The sequence below is a fragment of the Corvus moneduloides genome, chromosome 6 (genome assembly GCF_009650955.1).
Source record: "Corvus moneduloides isolate bCorMon1 chromosome 6, bCorMon1.pri, whole genome shotgun sequence".
Taxonomy (NCBI): Eukaryota; Metazoa; Chordata; class Aves; order Passeriformes; family Corvidae; genus Corvus; species Corvus moneduloides.
Window position 1 is genome coordinate 63,109,704 of NC_045481.1, and position 20,606 is coordinate 63,130,309.

At 55.3% G+C, this 20,606-nt stretch overlaps 3 protein-coding genes and 1 long non-coding RNA gene across 4 annotated transcripts in view; 2 read left to right on the forward strand and 2 right to left on the reverse strand.

Moving 5' to 3' along the window:
- Positions 1 to 1,681: 1,681 nt before the first annotated feature.
- Positions 1,682 to 4,507, reverse strand: LOC116445435. Its single transcript, XR_004240782.1, has 6 exons — positions 4,370 to 4,507; positions 2,821 to 4,002; positions 2,701 to 2,742; positions 2,466 to 2,612; positions 2,270 to 2,349; positions 1,682 to 2,192 (listed from the first exon to the last, which is right to left on the reverse strand). It is a non-coding gene; the product is annotated as an uncharacterized LOC116445435 (long non-coding RNA).
- A 4,001-nt stretch (positions 4,508 to 8,508) lies between these two features.
- The window catches only part of LOC116445363 (mas-related G-protein coupled receptor member H-like), a 41,833-nt gene continuing 29,735 nt past the window's right edge, over positions 8,509 to 20,606 (reverse strand). Inside the window, 2 exon segments of the mRNA XM_032111937.1 lie at positions 8,509 to 8,894; positions 8,896 to 9,872. Of these exon segments, the coding sequence (XP_031967828.1) occupies positions 8,760 to 8,894; positions 8,896 to 9,762 (1,002 nt within the window). The 5' untranslated portion in view covers positions 9,763 to 9,872 and the 3' untranslated portion in view covers positions 8,509 to 8,759.
- Positions 12,935 to 15,449, forward strand: LOC116445998 (proto-oncogene Mas-like). The gene is made up of 3 exons (XM_032113196.1): positions 12,935 to 13,532; positions 14,314 to 14,429; positions 14,771 to 15,449. Exons 1-3 carry the CDS (start codon positions 13,488 to 13,490, stop codon positions 15,447 to 15,449), a joined length of 840 nt encoding a protein of 279 aa, XP_031969087.1. The 5' UTR covers positions 12,935 to 13,487.
- LOC116445402 (mas-related G-protein coupled receptor member H-like) lies at positions 16,087 to 18,371 on the forward strand. The gene is given in 3 exon segments (XM_032112000.1): positions 16,087 to 16,224; positions 17,007 to 17,082; positions 17,085 to 18,371. Coding segments are annotated over 3 exon segments (1,074 nt in total). The 5' UTR covers positions 16,087 to 16,179; the 3' UTR covers positions 18,038 to 18,371.

A 20,606-nucleotide genomic window follows, 5' to 3' on the forward strand; every position in this document is an offset into this window, starting at 1 on the left:
CGAAGGCGAGCTCCTCGGGCAAAAAGATCCACGATGATGGCGAGACACAAAGGCCGATGACACGAAGCTCACAACAACACAGAGATGGGTTGGAACTGCCCTGCCCAGCAAAGGCTCGGGTGATGCTGAGGAGAAACCCTCTCCCTTTGCTTCCAAGGGGCCCTCCCACAGCAGCCCTCTCCTCTAAGCTAACTTCCAATTGCCTCCTAGAACTCCAAAGGTTTTTCCCTTCTCCCAATCACAGCTCCCAACACTTAGCTCTCTGATGACAAGCAGGCAAAATCCATCCTGGACAGAAAAAAATGCATCAGCACCGTAGATGTCAACACGTTCCCCACGGTCCGCTTTGGCAGCTGCGAAAGATGGAGAACAACGAGAAAATTCAGCCTCTGACAACACACACCAAAAGAGACCCCTTCCGCAAGGCCCCCTCCCTCGAAACTGCCCAGGCTTAGCGCTTACCTGCTCTCTCCAAGCTTCAGCTCCACACCTGCTCACGGTACCTAAGACAACAAAACAGAAAACGTCACTGTTGCCCTCAAGAAGAGCATCCCCGGGCTACTCCACACCACTGCCCCGGCTCACCTCAAATCTTCATCTGACTCTGGAGGTGGCCAGGACAAACCTGCACAATGAAAAGGGACACGCTCAGCACGCTGCCATAGACCGCTGGCCTATCAGCCACCCCACCTAAATGCCAACTCACCTGCTCGCCTCTGGCCCTTGGCACGCCCAGGGCGGCAGCAGCACCTGCAGAGAAGCAAAGCAAAAACACAGGAAACATGCTGAGAGACTGTGAAACCACAGCCTCCCTGCTCCGACTGAAGTACACCACACCTATACCTTAGGCTTGCACCCTCCAGCATCCAGGGCCAGGACATCCTGCAAGTGGACACCTAAAACACACAAACAACAATGGATGCTTAGAGCTGCACCAAAAATTGAGACCAAGGCGATAACAACTCATTCTGTCCACCACTCACTGCTCACCTCACTCCATCAACCTTGACTGCCAATATCCAGCATGACTTCCTGAAAAAAAAAAAAAAAAAAAAAAAAAAAAAAAAAAGACAAGAAATAGAACAGTGGTGTAACAGTCATCATTTACAATGCCCCTGCAAAGACAGAGACTGACCTTCCCATGGGAACCCCTTCACCTGGTATGGGGCACTCTGCCAGGGATTTAATCCATCTGCCTCTGAAAGAAAGTTATTACAGAAATCAAGGTGCTGCATGGTAACTTAACAGCTCCAGCCATCCTGCATCAACCTAGGAATACCATCGATTGAGAAATGAACAGTACAGTCTTAGTCCCATTACACCCACACCCCAGACTATGCAGCAGGGCAGAGCAGCTCCAGGCCAAGCACACACAGAGGCCTGTCATGCAGGAGATGACAAATGACGGGATGCAACAAGGAGAGAAAACTCTCAGCAAGAAGAATGACCACAGGGACCAAGAGAAGGCACAATGAGATGACCTAGGCAGGACCAACAATGAGCCAATGAGGCTCAAAGAACCCTGGCAGAAGAAGATGCCAACAGAAGGACTCATTCCAGGAGCCACCTGGCAAAACCACAAAGATGGATGCCTGACAACTGCACCATCAGCATCCTCTATCTCTCTCCACATCCTTACAAGTCCTAATTTACTATAATGGATCACTGTGATGCACAGCACGTCCGACTCAACGCTTCTAAAGAGAGATGCGATTCCGATGGAGTCCGAGCTCGCGAGTCAAAGGTTCGACGGTATCGGCACCGGGCCGAGGAATGCGCAGTTGGAGATGCTAAGGATGATGCCTGGCATTTTGGATAATCCCCTCAAAGGGGTAAGACAAAAGACATGCAACACAAGATGCCCAAAAGACACAGAACACACGATACACAAGTGACACGACACGCGCTGGGACTGCTCTGCCCTGTGCACCTCAGCGTTGTGATCAAAAGTGAGACTTCCCCTTTACATGGCCTAAGGGGCTCTTTCTCAGACATCCCCGACTCCAAAGCTTATTCAAAAACCCCTCCTGATGAGTCCCGACCCAGCACCCTGCTTTCATCCCCTCTGTGGGGTGTAGCCCTCGACTTATCTCTCGGATGTCTGGGGATGTGAATCCACGTCGGGTGCAAAAGACGGCCGCCTCGCCACCTGGGAAGCTCCTGCCCTCAGTGGGCTGTTCTCCCTTAGCTGGCTACAGGAAAGAAAACCAAACATCAGTGCATGAGCTGAACAGCACATCAGCCAAAACCCAACAATTCCACTACTCACCATCTCCTAAGAATGCCCGGGACCTCGGCCCGCCTGCTCCGGCCACACTCAGAGGCCGACGCCGTCGTCGCAGGGCACACCTGAGTTAAGAGGAGACAAGGTTCCGTGGCATTGCTGAAACCTGAGTGGGACCTCACTCCTCCTCCCCGACTTGCTGCAAATCCTCCACCATTGCTGAAGGCTACCCAGGCAGCACCTCCAAATGGAAAAGGTAACAGCTTCATCACAGATTCCTGTAATACTTCCAGAGGGCTCACAAGAGCAGCTCGAGGGTGGCAAACCAGCTCTGTCAGCTGGTCAGCAAGGGGGCTCAGCCCTGGTAGGCAAAATACAAGTGGAACACCTGGAACACACAAATGGATGCTTAGAGCTGCACCAGAATTTGGCACCCAAGCAATAACAACTGGTTCTGTCCACCAGTCACTGCTCACCTTGCTCACTCGACCTTGACTGCTGCTATCTGGCTTCACTTCCTAGAAATAAGGACAGAGAACAACCCTGTAACACAGCCACCCTTTATACCACCCCTGAAAAGCCAAGCAATGACCAACCTTCCCAGGGGGAGAAGGGGCAAAACAAAACAGAAAGGCACGTGCCCACACAGGGTCCAAAAGTGTCACATCGCCGGGGCAGTTTCCATCCGAAACCGTTCCACCGTGACCTCTTTCCACAAGGGTCTCTGTCACATTGGACCAGCAGTTTGAAGGCTGCAGACCACCTGTAAAACACACAAAAAAATGCTTACAGTTCCATCACTAAAACAGCAACTCCAGTAGCACCCAGTTCTGTGCTGGAATCAATGCTCATCTCTGTTGCTGGTACTCATCCTGCCCACGGGTCCCCTGGTGCCCATACCCCACTCCACCTACCCCCCACTCTACTCCACAGGACAGAGCAGTTCCAAACACAAACACAAACAACACATGATGCTACAGTGTGACACAAGGATGATTAAAAAAGCTCTCAGCAAGAAGAACAACAGCAAGGATGGACACGATGCCAAAAGAGATGACCAATGGTATGGCAACCGTGGACACAGGAGGCTCTAAGGAGCAGAAGAAAAGACTGGAACAGTGACCTGTTCTAAGAGCTGTCACTCACAATGATCAAGATGGCTGTGAGACAGTGCCACATTCAGAATGCTCCCATATCCTGACAATCTTACAAGCCCCAGGACATTACAGCTCACAGCTGGAAAGGATGGATGGCAGTACAGCCGGGAACAAGGCCTCAAAAGACACCTGACTCGGTACTTCTGATTTGGGATGCCAAGACACAGCCAAGCCCACCGTAAAAGAACAAACGAGATCGGCATCGTGCCGACAAGAGTGAATGTTTGAGCACCTGGAGATGATGGCTGACACTTGCAGTAAGCCCCCTGAGGGGAAAAGGCCTCCGAGATCTGATCCAAGGGAGAACAAAGACACAGAAGACACGCTGGACAACACAACACAGGCTGGAACTGCTCTGTCCTGCACACCCTATGGTCTGATCACAAGTAGAGCCACTCCTTTCAGCTGGCTTAAGAGGCCCCTTAGAGGGCATCCCTTTCCCCTATGCTAAGTTTTAAATCTCTCCTGGGAATTTCCAGCCTGCTATCCTCCCACCTCTGGATCCCAGCCCCCAACTTAGCTTTTGGATGACTGGTGACATGAATCCACACTGGACACAAAACGAGTCCACCTCAGCTGTCTCGGAAGGCCCCCTGATGGCTGGGTTAGCCTCTTCATCAGCTACAATAAAGAAAGCCAAAATCAATGCCTGAGTTTAGGAGCCAAACCCCAACAAGTCAGCTACTGACCATCTGTCCTAAGTGCACCTGTGTCCTTGAGCATCCCTCTTCATCCCAAGACAAAGGTTGTGGCCATCATTATAATGGACACCTGGGTTAGCAAGAGTTATGTGGTGTTTCTGTGAGCTCAGTGGGTGCATCTGTGTGCCTTAAAACACACAAATGCATCTGCTGTGCTTGCAGGAAAGTCTGAAAAGGCCCCTGAATAGACACCATTTCCCACCACACTACTTTCAAAACCTCTCCTGGCACTTCCTAACTTGATACCCTGCTCATGCTCCCTCTCACAGTTGCAATCCTCAACTTACCTATCAGAAGCCTCCAGCTCAGACACCATCTCTAACACAGGGCAGGTTCCTTTTTTCGGCAGAATGAAGCTGCTGAAAAAATTGAAGTGTCATACTTGACACAATCTGCAGCCTCAAGAAGTCACAACGCTCCTAACAAAAAAACCGGAAATTACAGAAGCACCTTACCACCCCTGAACACTCAGCCCAGAACCATGAGCTTAAATACTCCCTGCACTCAATGCCATCTTCTTCATGGGGTCTCCCAAGCCTCTGCTGCTTTAGATGCCAAAAGCACCTCCTAAAAAACAGCCGACACAACCTGAAAGAGCTCCTTCATTAAAAGAACAGAAGAACTCTTCCCCCACCCCAGCCCACCAACACAAGGAGCTCCTGGGCCCCTGGGCTGGGGTTAATAGACCCCTGGCCGGGCCCCTCTCACTCCCACCACGCCCGGGAAAAGGGAGGAGGCAATTTTACCATAAGGGATCGAAGCTCTGAGAGGAGCTGCAGCTGTTTGGCTGCTCTGCCTTAAATTCCAGGTGAGCAAAGGGCTCCGTAGATGCCTTCTGTTTTACTACAGCTGCATCCACTGAAAGGGTAAAAAAGCTTCTTGTTTTGGCTGCGTAGACACATGAGTTGCATGATTCCTTGTTAAGTTCTGTAATTGGTCATTAGTAACTATTGAGTAGTACTCCATACAGGACTATGGAGGGTGGAGAAGAATAGTAATAATTTACATGGTGTAACTCCTGTTGGGGCCTCTAATTAGGGCTGTATTCACTATAAATAAAACTAAAAAAAAAAAAATAAAATGGGCTCTCTGGCAGCAGGAGGGTTTTGTGTGTGCTGGGCTCTCTCCCTTGTGAGAGATTGGGTGCCAGGACCCAGCTAGAAGTGTCCTGAAGTACAGATTTAAATTCTTAAAATGCTGAAAAAGGGGGAGCTTCCTTCAATCGAGCCCCTTAAAATGAGGGATTAGGGAGTGTTTGTCTCTACTTAAATAGATGCCATGGCAATAAATGGGTTCTCTCCTCTGAATCCCCTAAGATACTGGAAAAAGAGTGGCTTTCCTTACTTCAGGTTTCTCCAGTGATGGAAAAAGGGGTTTTTTTCCCCTCAATTCAAACCCTTAAAAAGGAGGGACAGCAGGGCTTTTCCCTCAATTTAAACCTTAGGATGATGAAAATGGGGGAGTTATGCTCAATTCCAACCCATAAAATAGCATCCTCAAGGTTTTTCCTTTTAATTTAAACTGGAAAATATTGGAAAATGGGGATTCCCTGTCAAGTGATACCCCTAAGAGCATGGAAAAGGCAGGGTTTCCTGCAACTGATACCCTTAAAATTGCAGAGGAAGGGGATTCCCCCTCAATTTAAACACAGACAATTACGGAAAAGGAAGCTTTTTCCTTCCGTTTAAATCCCTTTTCTCCTCATAACCCCCCTTTTTCCTGGGGGCACTGGGGAAGGGCTGCCAAGATGAAAGGGGAAAGTGGAATGTTTCCCTGGGACCCCACATGCTGCCCTGCCTGCTCAGGTGCTGCCCCTTGGCACGAGGGGTTTTCCCTGGGCATTTTCTGGGAGCAGTGCTCTGTGCCCAGGTGCCTCTGGCTGCTCCCCAGCTCCTGCCGGGTGCTCCGACCATTGTTCCTGGAGGGACACTCGGGATGCCCCCATTGCCCCTCTGGACCAGCAGCTCCCTGCACAGCTGTGCCCGGGGAACCCTCTGGGAGCGGCCTCTGGCAGGAGCCGCCCCCTCCTCATCCTGGCCGCTCACAGCTGGGGCTGCTGCGCCTTGGAGCGGGGGCTGAGGAGGAGAAAGGTCCTGCTGGTCCTTCCCTGCCCTGCACAGCCCTTTGTGTGCCCCTGAAACACCGGGGTGCCGGGCTTTCCTTGCTGTGGGAGCCTGGGCGGTTCTTTGATCCCAGACTCTGCTCTTCCCCGGGCACTGCACATGGACAGGGGGCAGAGATGGGCCCTCAGAGGAGCGGGGGCTGCTCCTCGCTCTCGGGGCGCCGCGGGCGCTGCGCAGCCTTCCCCTTTGACTTCCCAATTCCTCATTTTGTGCCTCCTTTTCCCTTGGGGATGCGCCCGGGCCGCATTCCAGCGGCCGCCACGGCAACAGCACCTGTGGGCGGTGGGGTGGGCGGTGGGGTGGGCGGGGTTTGCCGCGTGATTGACGGGGTGGGCGGCCAATGGGGAGGCGTGGCGGGCCGAGGTCTGGCCAATGGGGAGGCGTGGCGGGCCGAGCTCTGGCCAATGGGGAGGCGTGGCGGGGCTGCGCGCGGCCAGTTGGAATCGGTGGGAGCGGTTGGGGCGGGCGGGAATGGACGGGCCCGGGCGGTGAGCGAGGAGCAGGAGAACGGGATGGGGGGCGGGGAACGGGGGAACGGGATGGGGAGCGGGATAATGCCAGCACCTTCTCCTGCTTTAAGATATCGCCTGGAGCCCGAGCTCGGGGGGTGCAGGCAGCTGAATTCCAGGGAACTCTCTCAGGTGCCCCCAGGGACATTGGAGGAGCTGGGGGATGAGGGTTACAAACAGCAAATTCTATGGAACATGAAGCTGTCCTTGTCCCGAGCCTGCTGAGCTTCCCTGGAAGCTCTGCTGGTTCCTGACACAGCTAGTGTTAAATAGGCAGCTCTGCATGGGAATATCCATGCTCCAGGAGGCACTGGGAGGTCAGCGGGTTTGCTGCTCCTTTTCCCTTTGTCACTCGTGGCTGCCATTGCTGGTGTTTGTTTCCCTGTTACACACACACGTGCCAGTGAAGGACTGTGATTCCTTCTCCCATAGCTTTGCCTGAAAGCCCCTTCATTTCAAAGTTATAATAATTGGAGGGAAGGGGGTCATATTCTCCATTCCAAGGGAGATTCTCTCCTTGTCTTTGAAACCAAGACAGCTCCTTCTGCACTTGCCTTGGGAGACCCTCCCTGGCTGAGTTGTTCTTTCCTGGACAAGAGGTTGTACCTTGGAAAGTTTCTCCTTTCCAAGGGACAGGAAAACGGGAGACAGGGAGAGAAAAACCCTCCCAGATGTGGGAGTTGCTCTGCTCTCTTCATTATTACCAACTCTGTTAATAAATGCTTTTTAAGATGTTTCAGCTCACGTGTGTCTCCAAAGCCTGACTCACCCCCACGGCATTCCCTCTCCCTTCCCTTTCCAGAAGCAGTGGAACGTTGGTTTCCCCTGGATTTGAGGCCGTGGGAAAAGGAGGGACAACTTCCCCCCGAGTAAGAGATGGGGCTGCTGCCCAGCTCTCTCCCAGGAGGGATGAGGAGCTCTTGGCACTGTCAGCATCATCCCAACCACGGCAGGCAGCAGCCTTAGGAAGGGCTCTGCTGTGAGACAGGTACCTGCCCTCCTCAGACAAGGCAGGGGCTTTAGAGTGGGAAAAAAGAAGGAAAGGAGCCCTTTTGGACACTGTTCACCAGGGACAGGCTCTGCAGCAAAGCCCAGATATTATTTATTCACCACATTCTGGGGTCAGAGTTCCCACACTGGAATGAGACAAAAGCAATAAATGCCCATTTCATGTAGGGGTAGTACCAAAATGGCAAAGATCAGCACAGCCTGGATTGTGGCTGAAGCTGCTGTGCAGAGTCGCTGTTCAGCTCCTCCTGAGGGTGGCCAGGTTCAGGATGGAGGTGCTGAAGGGCTTCCTTGGACATGGATGCTGGGCAACCAGAGGACGGCCCCGTTGTGCAGGACAGCAGCACAACCCCCTAATTTCTGTGCAATCCAATGGTCCAAGCTCCTGGTGACATCAATTTCCATATTTCAAGCGGGTTTTGGTCACAGGCACAAGAGTTCAGTGGAGTTCACCTCTGAGCCTGCTCTTTACTCAGAATGATTTAATTCTGGAATTAAGGAATGTGGCAAATTGCCACTCCAAGAGGAAGGGAATGAGGCTGTCCCTGCCCAGCTCTGCAGCCCTACCTGGTGTCTCTTGCCATCACCGGGAATGCAGGGCCGGCTCTGCCGGCCAGAAGGGGAAGGATGCTCCGTGCCATCCCGAGCCCTCTCCTGCCATCCAGAGGCACCAGCCCCGCAGAGATTTGGGGAATCACCGCTGCCCCGTGCTGGCTGTGTCCCCACGGCTTAACCTGTCCCACCCTCTCCAGGAAAGAGCTCCCTCAAAACGCCATGAAACTCATCTGCTGAGCCAAAGGAAACGGAGTTTATTCCCTGGGGCCCAGAGGCAGTGAGGGTCATTCCATGGGGAATAGAGCCAGGGAACAGGACTGAGCCCGGCTGCACTGCTTGGAGCCACGTGGAGCTGGGAGGGAGGAGGAAATCCATGCTCCAGTGTGCTCCCTGCAGAGCATCCCTCCCACATTGCCTGTGGCACTGCCCCTGCTCCCTTCTCCTGCAGGAATATAGGCCAGGGGGGTTGATCCTCTGGATATTTATAAATCAAATGGCTCAAGGAATCCCTCAGTCACTGTCCCAGGGTTCTTCAGCAGTGCAAGGGAAAGGTTCAACAGGCTCAGACCCCCGGTGTCCCTGTTGGTATCCTTGCTGCGGGCATTTTCGTCTTTCTGTCTCCTCAAAGACCCTCTGGAGCGAGAGCCGGAGGGACCCCACGGAGCAGGGGCTCCAGCAGCTCCCTGCCAAGAAGTAGATGAAGGGTTTGATGGTGCTGTGGATGCAGGCGAGCAGGAAAACAACCTGGGAGGATACAACCGTGTAACCAAGGTGCTGAAGGAAATTCAAGAGGCTGAGGAGGACAGCCAAGAGCACAAGGAGGAAGATAACAATGTCGCGCCTCTTGGGTTGCTGCTGCTGGGAGCCACACTTGGCTTTAACGATGTCGATTGTGCGGGTGATGACCCCGGGTGCAGCAAAGAGGAGCAGGATGACGGTGAACATGGAGGTGAGAGCCACCCGGCAGTGCTCCTGCTCTTGTGATGGGCACAGGAATGTCACCGTGGGAATGGCAATGAAGAGAGCGAAGAAGGCCAAGCATTGAGCGCCCCACAGCACCCACATCATGGGATCGGGAAGGTCACAGTGGCAGCAGAGCTTGCAGAGATTTTTCATGTCCTTTTTGGCGCTGATGGCTGTCAGCCAGATGAGCGCCCAGTAGCAGGAGATCACTGACACCAGGTAAAGGAAGCTCACGTACATCAGGGGCAGGATAGGAGAGCAGGAAACGTCCTCCAGCAGGAAGAGCAGGGCAGAGGGGAGCACAAGGAGGAGGAAGAGGAAATCGGCGACAGCCAGGCCAAAGATGCTGGCAGTATGCCCTTTCCATCTGAGGAGGCAGAAGAGAGCCCCATTCCCAGCCAGCCCACAGAGGCTGATGAGCAGTGTCACACTGTGTATGGCCACATCGGTGACATCTATCTCACACGGATCGTCTCCTTCGGTGGGTGAGGCAGAAGGGGGGAACACGGAGCTCACTGCCATGGATGGACGCTGGGCAGGCGCTGGGATGTGGCCCCGGCTGTGGTCAGAGTGGATGGGCAGTCAGTGCTTGGAGAATCCAGGGATGGACCAAGCAGCTCCTCAGCAGCTCCCTGCAGTGGGGAGGATTCGGTGGAGAGAAGTGAGATGTGCAGGGGAGGAGGGTGGTGGGAATGGTGGGGTGGAAGGTGGGAGGGTTGGGCTGTTTGGGTGGGGATTGATAAATAACACAGAGAATAAACAGCCACGAGTGACAAAGGGAAAAGGAGCAGCAAACCCACTGACCTCACAGTGCCTCCTGGAGCATGGATATTCCCATGCAGAGCTGCCTATTTAACACCAGCTGTGTCAGGAACCAGCAGAGCTTCCAGGGAAGCTCAGCAGGCTCGGGACAAGGACAGCTTCATGTTCCATAGAATTTGCTGTTTGTAACCCTCATCCCCCAGCCCCCTCAATGTCCCTGGGGGCACCTGACAGAGTTCCCTGGAATTCAGCTGCCTGCACCCCCCGAGCTCGGGCTCCAGGTGATATTTTAAAGCAGAAGAAGGTGCTGGCATTATCCCGTTCCCCCATCCCGTTCCCCCGTTCCCCCGCCCCCCATCCCGTTCTCCCGCTCCTCGCTCACCGCCCGGGCCCGTCCATGCCCGCCCGCCCCAACCGCTCCCGCCGATTCGAACTGACCGCGCGCAGCCCCGCCACGCCTCCCCATTGGCCAGAGCTCGGCCCGCCACGCCTCCCCATTGGCCAGACCTCGGCCCGCCACGCCTCCCCATTGGCCAGACCTCGGCCCGCCCCGGCCTCCCCATTGGCCAGACCTCGGCCCGCCACGCCTCCCCATTGGCCAGACCTCGGCCCGCCACGCCTCCCCATTGGCCAGACCTCGGCCCGCCCCGGCCTCCCCATTGGCCAGACCTCGGCCCGCCACGCCTCCCCATTGGCCGCCTGCCCCGTCAATCACGCGGCAAACCCCGCCCACCCCGCCGCCCGCGGGTGCTGTTGCCGCGGCGGCCGCTGGAATGCGGCCCGGGCGCATCCCCAAGGGAAAAGGAGGCACAAAATGAGGAATTGGGAAGTAAGAGGGCAAGGCTGCGCAGCGCCCGCGGCGCCCCGAGAGCGAGGAGCAGCCCCCACTCCTGTCCCCATCTTCGTTTCCCAGCCCAAGCCCTGCACGTTATCAGGGAGCAGCCCCAACCCTCTCCCATCATTACCTCGGAGATATTCCGTGGTTTTTCCAAACTGCTGAATTTATTGTGCTGAAGAGCCGCTTCGTTCAGCACACACCGGCCCATAGAGCTGCATAGAAAAGTGCTGCCATACAATTCCAGGCTTCCCCAGCCCATGTCCAGGTGTCACCCCCAGCCCTCCCAGGGGCTCCCAGTTCCCAGGGCAGAGCAGAACCTGCACCCAGCCAGCAGCCCCTCGGGCCTGGGAGCTGTGGGGCACTTCCAGAAGTACACCATGCCTTGGAGCAAGCTGGCCAAACAATTCCACACCTAAACCCTTCAGTCCCTGCAAGTCAAGGCAGACTCCCAAATGCCCAAGAATTCGCACCTGCCATGGAAAAGTTAAAAGATCAACGTCTGCCTGAACTGCATTTGCAGAGTCCAATTGCACCCATTTTGCTCTGCCTCACGCTGGCAAATTGCCCGGAACGTGCTGTGTACAACAGCCTGGAAACCATGGAAAACTCCTGACACTGCTATCCCGACTCTGCCTCCGGCAGACACCCAGCTCAGGGAAAGCTTTGCAGCAAAGCCCATCCTAAAGGAGCTGTTTTCCCCGAGGAAGCCCAGCAGCGGCAGCGCTGCCCCAGAGCACAAAGCAGCAGCTGTGCCGGGGAAGAGCATCCTTCAGTTCCTCTGCTGCTCCCTTGACCACAGAGCTGTTCCTAGGCCACATTCACCTGCCTGGAGCACCCATGGTCCCGAGTGCCCGGAGCTGGGCTGGCACCGGCACAGGCGGCACGGGCAGGATGGCCCAGGGGCTCAGCACGGCCCCGGCTGCTCCGGGAGTGCCACGGCAAAGATGTGCCTGGTCCCGGCTGGAGCGGGGCAGGAGCGGGGCTGTCGGGGGGAAGGCGGCCCCGGGGGGGTCTGGGCGTGTGCGAGGGGTCAGGAGGGGTCAGGAAGGGTCTGGATGCTGCCGATCCCAAATGTCCGCCCTGGAGAGCAGCAGAGCCCGACGGGCAGCGCTTCAAGGTGGGGGAGAGGCTGCCGAGCGGGAAACCTGCGGGATGGGATGGGATGGGATGGGATGGGATGGGATGGGATGGGATGGGATGGGATGGGGATGAGGGGTGGAAATTGAGATGGGAAGTGATACCAAAAGGGGCTGGAACAAACTTTCCTAACACTATGGGAAGCAGGATGAAGCTGGAATTCTTTAACTGTGCAGGGCACACAGGAGGATCTCTCTTTGTTCTGTGTGTGTGGGGAGATTTACAGCAGGGTTTTTATCCATTATAAACACACACAGCTATTAAAACTTTTTTCTTATCTCATACATAAACATCACTTTCCTAGGACTCATTTCCACACATCCACCTCCTCCTGGGAGTCCTTTCATGATCCTGGAGGTTCATCAGGAGGGGTCTCTGGTGCTCCTATTCACTGAGTGCTGCCATATTAAAGGTGACCTCGCCTTGAACTTTTCCTTTGGCCATGCGCTGTTGCTTCTTGTGACAGAACTGCCCCAGAACCACTGCAGGCCTCCTGATCTGTTCCTGCTCTGCCTCCAGCCACGTTTAGCATCCTGTGTGCTCCTACGGAGTACATGGGAGCTGAGCTTTCATCCTTCCTCCTGGGTCCTAGAATACCACAGCCAGGAGGAGCAGAGACACTGCCGGGATGCCGGGTGGAGCACGGCTGTGAGGAGGGGGGGAGGGGGGGAAGGTGTTCCCGGGGGAAGAAGGAGTATCTGGTGTGTCGGAGGCAGTTTCGGAGGGGTCAGGGGAGAGTCAGAAGGGGTTGGAGGGGGTCTGGATGCCCAAATGTTCCCAGTGGAGGGCAGCAGAGCCCGACAGGCCGCGCTCGGAGCGGGGAGCGGCCGCCGTCTGGGAAAGCTGCGGGATGCGGTGGGATGGGGTGAGCATGGAGAGCGGGGTGGGGACGGAGAGCGGGGAGAGGGGATTAGGATGGGGATGGGATAGGATAGATAGCACAGCTCAGCTGTGCTGCCGTGGGTCCAGGGGCGGTTTTGGCAATGATCCTGGAGCTCCTCCCGGAATGGGAGTTGCTTCTGAGAAGCAGCCAACTTCCTCACCACCACTGCTAGCACTGCCAGCATTCCAGTGCTGCTGGAGTGGCCGTGACCCCTTAGGGAAAAGAAACGAGGAATGGTAGAAGCCTGTTGGGAGAGGGAAGGCAGTCGGAGAATGGGACATTCTGCAGGGAAGAAGTGTTTCTAACCAGGAGGAAATTAGGAGGCAATCGCAAAATTCGCCATGTGGACATTCTGGCAAAAGTCACTTCCTTAGTGGGAAAAACCCCAAGACAAATAACTCCGAGGAACTGGAGCTCTGACGTAGCCAAAGTCACAATTTCCAACTCTCCCGTGACTCCACCCAGCCTGGGGAAGCAACACGAGGACAGGGCACGGAGAGGAGCTGGTGGGACAGCAGTGGCACCTCCTGGTGATCTGGGCACTTTCTCCTTCGTGTTCCTGAGCTGGGAGGAGCCGCTTTAGGATGTGGATCCCAAAGGAGCAAGGGGTGCCAGGAAGCGCCGCTGATGGGGACAGAGCCCCTGTGCCTGCTGCTGCCCCACACTGAACAGGTCAGTGGAATGTTCTCCTTCCTCCCTGCCCCACCTTCCTCTCCTCCTGCAGCTGCTCTGTGCCTGCCACCCTCTCCCGCTGACCGCAGTGCCCTCCCCAGATACCCCCTCTTTTCCTGTGCATCCTGTCTGTATCTTAATACCCAAATGAGCCAGAATAAACTTTCTAACACAACGGGAAGTGTGAGCAAGCAGGAATTCTTTACCTGTGCAGGACACACAGGAGGATCTCTCCTTGTTCTGTGTGTGGGGGGAGACTTTACAGCAGGGGTTTTATCCATTAGAAACACACAGAGGCATTAAGGCGTGGCTCTTGTCTGATACATAAACATCACTGTCCTAGGACTCATTTCCATGCATCCACCTCCTCCTGGGAGTCCTTTCATGATCCTGGAGGTTCATCAGGAGGGGTCTCTGGTGCTCCTATTCACTGAGTGCTGCCATATTAAAGGTGACCTCGCCTTGAACTTTTCCTTTGGCCATGCGCTGTTGCTTCTTGTTACAGAACTGCCCCAGAACCACTGCAGGCCTCCTGATCTGTTCCTGCACTGCCTCCAGCCACGTTTATCATCCTGTGTGCACACTTTCACATCCTTTTATCTTTTTGGCTGGTTGGTCTTTCAGCAACTGCAGGGGAGCTGAATATTTTTATTTCCTATTTTATTTATCAGTCTCCTGCCAAACAGCCCAACCCTCCCACCTCCCTCTCCCACCCCACTATTTCCAGTGCCCTCCTCCCCTGCACATCTCACTTCTCTCCACCAAACCCTTCCCGCTGCAGGGAGCTGCTGAGGAGCCGCTTGGTCCATCCCTGGATTCTCCAAGCACTGACTGCCCATCCACTCTGACCACAGCCGGGGCCACATCCCAGCGCCTGCCCAGCGTCCATCCATGGCGGTGAGCTCCGTGTTCCCACCTTCTGTCTCTCCCACGGGAGAAGCCGATCTGTGTGAGATAGGTGTCACCGACATGGCCATACACGGTTTCACGCTGCTCATCAGCCTCTGTGGGGTGGCCGGGAACGCGGCTGTCTTCTGGTTCCTCGGCTTCCACATCAAGAGGGACACCATGAAACCCATCACTGCCTACATCCTTGACCTGGCCATTATCGACTTCCTCTTCCTCATCTTCATGGTCCCCTCTTCCCTGCTTTTCCTGCTGGAGGATTTGTCCTGCTCTGCCATCATGCCCCCAGCATACATTAGCTTCCTTTTCCTCCTGTTCGTGTTGTTCTACAGCGTAGGGCTGTTCCGGCTGACGGCCATCAGCATCGAGAGGTGCAGGTCCATCCTCTGCCCACGTGGGTACTTCTGCCACCTTCCCCAGGACCTGTCATGGGTGGTGGTGAGTGCCCTGCTCTGGGCCCTGTCCATCGCTGTCATCGCTGCCATTTCCGCAGTGACTTCCCTGTGCCAGTCACAGGAACACGAGCACTGCCGGGGGGCTCTCATCTCCCTGTACATCCTCAGCTTCCTCGTCTTTGCTCCATCCGTGGTCATTTCCAGTGCAATCCTCTTCATCCATTTCAAGGGTAGCTGCCAGCAGCAGCAACTCCAGAGGCTCGACATCATTGTCTTCCTCATTATGCTCCTCACTCTCCCCATTAGTGTCTGGAATTTCCTGCAGCAGCTCGGCTACACCACTGTGTCCTCCCAGGTCATTCTCCTGTTTGCCTGCATGCACAGCACCATCAACCCCTTCATCTACTTCTCTGTAACAAAGAGCTGGAGGCAGCGCTCCATGAAGTCCCTCAGGAAATCCCTCCAGAAGGTCTTCGAGGAGTCAGAAGAAAACACGGCCTGCAGCAGTGATGACACCATGGACATGGGGGCCCTGAGCCCATTGAACCCTTCAACTGCACCGATGGAGGACCAGGGGGCAGTGGCTGAGGGATTCCTTGAGCCACCAGATCAATAAATATCCACGGGATCACCCTCCCGCACTGTATTCCAGCAGGAGAAGGGAGCAGGGGCAGTGCCAAGGACGATGCGGGAGGGAAGCTCTGCAGGGAGCACACTGGAGCATGGCTTTCCTCCTCCCTTCTGGTTTCTAGAACACTGTTCCCCCAAAGGGATCGTGCCCCTCATGACTGTGATCCCAAAAATCCCCCTGGCATGGTTCCTTCTGACAAGCAGCCAGCTGCCCCACCAGCACTGCCAGCATTCCAGTGCCACCAGCACCACCAGCATCCCTCTGCTGCTGGATGGACCGTCACCCCTCAGGGAAGAGAAATGAGGAAAGGTAGAAGCCTGTCAGGAGAGGGAAGGCAGTCGGAGAATGGGACATTCTGCAGGGAAGGAGTGTTTCTAACCAGGAGGAAAAGAGGAGCCATTTTCAAAACTCTTCATGTGGACCTTTTTGACAAAAGTCAATTCCTTTGTGGTAAAGAAAAAAAAAAAATCAAGATAGATAACTTCAAGGAAGTGGAGCTCTGACAAAGCCAAAGTTGTAAAACTGGTTTCAACTGCCCTATGACCCCACGGAGCCTGGGGGAGCAACACGAGGACAGGGCACGGAGAGGAGCTGGTGGGACAGCAGTGGCACCTCCTGGTGATCTGGGCACTTTCTCCTTCGTGTTCCTGACCTGGGAGGAGCCGCTTTAGGATGTGGATCCCAAAGGAGCAAGGGGAGCCAGGAAGCGCCGCTGATGGGGACAGAGCCCCTGTGCCTGCTGCTGCCCCACACTGAACAGGTCAGTGGAATGTTCTCCTTCCTCCCTGCCCCACCTTCCTCTCCTCCTGCAGCTGCTCTGTGCCTGCCACCCTCTCCCGGTGACCGCAGTGCCCTCCCCAAATACCCCCTCTTTTCCTGTGCATCCTGTCTGTATCTTAATACCCAAGTGAGCCAGAATAAACTTTCTAACACAACGGGAAGTGTGAGCAAGCAGGAATTCTTTACCTGTGCAGGACACACAGGAGGATCTCTCCTTGTTCTGTGTGTGGGGGGAGACTTTACAATAGGGGTTTTTATCCATTAGAAACACACAGAGGCATTAAGGCTTTGTTCTTGTCTGATACATAAACATCACTTTCCTAGGACTCATTTCCATGCATCCACCTCCTCCTGGGAGTCCTTTCATGATCCTGGAGGTTCATCAGGAGGGGTCTCTGGAGCTCGTATTCACCGAGTGCTACCATATTAAAGGTGACCTCGCCTTGAACTTTTCCTTTGGCCATGCGCTGTTGCTTCTTGTTACAGAACTGCCCCAGAACCACTGCAGGCCTCCTGATCTGTTCCTGCTCTGCCTCCAGCCACGTTTATCATCCTGTGTGCACACTTTCACATCCTTTTATCTTTTTGGCTGGTTGGTCTTTCAGCAACTGCAGGGGAGCTGAATATTTTTATTTCCTATTTTATTTATCAGTCCCCACCCAAACAGCCCAACCCTCCCACCTCCCTCTCCCACCCCACCATTCCCACCGCCCTCCTCCCCTGCACATCTCACTTCTCTCCACCGAATCCTTCCCTCTGCAGGGAGCTGCTGAGGAGCCGCTTGGTCCATCCCTGGATTCTCCAAGCACTGACTGCCCATCCACTCTGACCACAGCCGGGCCCACATCCCAGCGCCTGCCCAGTGTCCATCCATGGCAGTGAGCTCCGTGTTCCCACCTTCTGCCTCACCCACCGAAGGAGATGATCCATGTGAGACAGATGTCACCAACATGGCCATACACAGTGTGACACTGCCCATCTGCCTCTGTGGGCTGGCTGGGAACGGGGCTGTCTTCCGGCTCATGGTCATGACCCGCAGCGCTCTCTTCATTTTTAGCCTGGCTGTCGCTGACTTCTTCTTCCTCCTCTTCGCGCTCCCCTCCACCCTGCTCTTCCTGCTGGAGGACGTGTCCTGCTCTCCTATCATGCCCCTGATGTACCTGAGTTTCCTTTTCCAGCTGTCCATGGTCTCCTACTACTGGGGGCTGTTCCGGCTGACAGATGTCAGCGCCCTATCAGACATGGACAGCCTCTGCCTGCTCTGCTGCCGCTGTGACCTTCCCCTGCGCCTCCTGTGGGTGGTGTACAGGGTCCAATTCTGGGCCTTCTTCGCTCTCATCACTGCCATTCCCACGGTGACATTCCTGTGCCCATCACACGAGCAGGAGCACTGCCGGGTGGCTCTCATCTTCATGTTCGCTCTCATCCTGCTCGTCTGTGGTGCACCCATGGTCATTTCCACATCAATCATTTTCATCAAGGCCAAGAGTGGCTGCAAGAAGCAGCGACCCGAGAGGCGTGACATCGTTGTCTTCCTCGTTGCGCTCTTCACTCTCCTCCAGAGCCTCTGGAATATCCTGCAGCAGCTCGGTTACACCGGTGTGTCAAGACAGGTTGTTTTCCTGCTTGCCTGCATCCACAGCACCATCAAACCCATAATCTACTTCTTGGCAGGGATGTACAAGAGGCCCTGCTCTGTGAGATCCCTCAGGAATTCTCTCCGGAGGTTCTTTGAGGATCCAGAAGAAAGCACTCCCAGCAGCAATGCTGTGGCCAAGGATTCGGTGATCTGAGCCTGTTGATCCCTTCCCCTGCACTGCTGAAGGACCCCAGGACAGTGACTGAGGGATTCCTTGAGCCAACTGATCCATAAATATCCACGGGATCACCCTCCCTGGGGTGGTTTATTCCTGCAGCAGAAGGGAGCAGGGGCAGTGCCACGGGCAATGTGGGAGGGATGCTCTGCAGGGAGCACACTGGAGCATGGATTTCCTCCTCCCTCCCAGCTCCACGTGGCTCCAAGCAGTGCAGCCGGGCTCAGTCCTGTTCCCTGGCTCTATTCCCCATGGAATGACCCTCACTGCCTCTGGGCCCCAGGGAATAAACTCCGTTTCCTTTGGCTCAGCAGATGAGTTTCATGGCGTTTTGAGGGAGCTCTTTCCCGGAGAGGGTGGGACAGGTTAAGCCCTGGGGACACAGCCAGCATGGGGCAGCGGTGATTCCCCAAATCTCTGCGGGGCTGGTGCCTCTGGATGGCAGGAGAGGGCTCGGGATGGCACGGAGCATCCTTCCCCTTCTGGCCGGCAGAGCCGGCCCTGCATTCCCGGTGATGGCAAGAGACACCAGGTAGGGCTGCAGAGCTGGGCAGGGACAGCAACATTCCCTTCCTCTTGGAGTGGCAATTTGTCACATTCCTTCATTCCAGATTTAAATCATTCTGAGTAAAGAGCAGGCTCAGAGGTGAACTCCACTGAACTCTTGTGCCTGTGACCAAAACCCGCTTGAAATATGGAAATTGATGTCACCAGGAGCTTGGACCATTGGATTGCACAGAAATTAGGGGGTTGTGCTGCTGTCCTGCACAATGGGGCATTCCTCTGGTTGCCCAGCATCCATGTCCAAGGAAGCCCTTCAGCACCTCCATCCTGAACCTGGCCCCCCTCAGGAGGAGCTGAACAGCGACTCTGCACAGCAGCTTCAGCCACAATCCAGGCTGTGCTGATCTTTGCCATTTTGGTACTACCCCTACATGAAATGGGCATTTATTGCTTTTGTCTCATTCCCACGTGGGAACTCTGACCCCAGAATGTGGTGAATAAATAATATCTGGGCTTTGCTGCAGAGCCTGTCCCTGCTGAACAGTGTCCAGAATGGCTCCTTTCCTTCTTTTTTCCCACTCTAAAGCCCCTGCCTTGTCTGAGGAGGGCAGGTACCTGTCTCATAGCAGAGCCCTTCCTAAGGCTGCTGCCTGCCGTGGTTGGGATGATGCTGACAGTGCCAAGAGCTCCTCATCCCTCCTGGGAGAGAGCTGGGCAGCAGCCCCATCTCTTACTCGGGGGGAAGTTGTCCCTCCTTTTCCCACGGCCTCAAATCCAGGGGAAACCAACGTTCCACTGCTTCTGGAAAGGGAAGGGAGAGGGAAAGCCTCTTTCCCTCTTTTCCTCACTTTCCAAAGTCAGGCTTTGGAAACACACATGAGGTGAAACATCCTAAAAAGCATTTATTAACAGAGTTGTTAATAATGAAGAGAGCAGAGCAACTCCCTCATCTGGGAGGGTTTTTCTCTCCCTGTCTCCCGTTTTCCTGTCCCTTGGAAAGGAGAAACTTTCCAAGGTACAACCTCTTGTCCAGGAAAGAACAACTCAGCCAGGGAGGGTCTCCCAAGGCAAGTGCAGAAGGAGCTGTCTCGGTTTCAAAGACAAGGAGAGAATCTCCCTTGGAATGGAGAATATGACCCCCTTCCCTCCGAATGATTTTAACTTTGAAATGAAGGGGCTTTCAGGCAAAGCTATGGGAGAAGGAATCACAGTCCTTCACTGGCACGTGTGTGTGTGTAACAGGGAAACAAACACCAGCAATGGCAGCCACAGGTAACAAAGGGAAAAGGAGCAGCAAACCCGCTGACCTCCCAGTGCCTCCTGGAGCATGGATATTCCCATGCAGAGCTGCCTATTTAACACTAGCTGTGTCAGGAACCAGCAGAGCTTCCAGGGAAGCTCAGCAGAGTCGGGACAAGGACAGCTTCATGTTCCATAGAATTTGCTGTTTGTAACCCTCATCCCCCAGCCACCCCAATGTCCCTGGGGGCACCTGACAGAGTTCCCTGGAATTCAGCTGCCTGCACCCCCCGAGATCGGGCTCCAGGCGATATCTTAAAGCAGGAGAAGGTGCTGGCATTATCCCGCTCCCCATCCCCTTCCCCCGTTCCCCGTTCCCCATCCCGTTCTCCCGCTCCTCGCTCACCGCCCGGGCCCGTCCATGCCCGCCCGCCCCAACCGCTCCCGCCGATTCGAACTGACCGCGCGCAGCCCCACCACGCCTCCCCATTGGCCAGAGCTCGGCCCGCCACGCCTCCCCATTGGCCAGACCTCGGCCCGCCACGCCTCCCCATTGGCCAGACCTCGGCCCGCCACGCCTCCCCATTGGCCAGAGCTCGGCCCTTCCCGGCCTTCCCATTGGTCGCCTGCCCCGTCAATCACGCGGCAAACCCCGCCCACCCCGCCCCACCGCCCGCAGGCGCTGTTGCCGTGGCGGCCGCTGGAATGCGGCCCGGGCGCATCCCCAAGGGAAAAGGAGGCACAAAATGAGGAATTGGGAAGTAAGAGGGCAAGGCTGCGCAGCGCCCGCGGCGCCCCGAGAGCG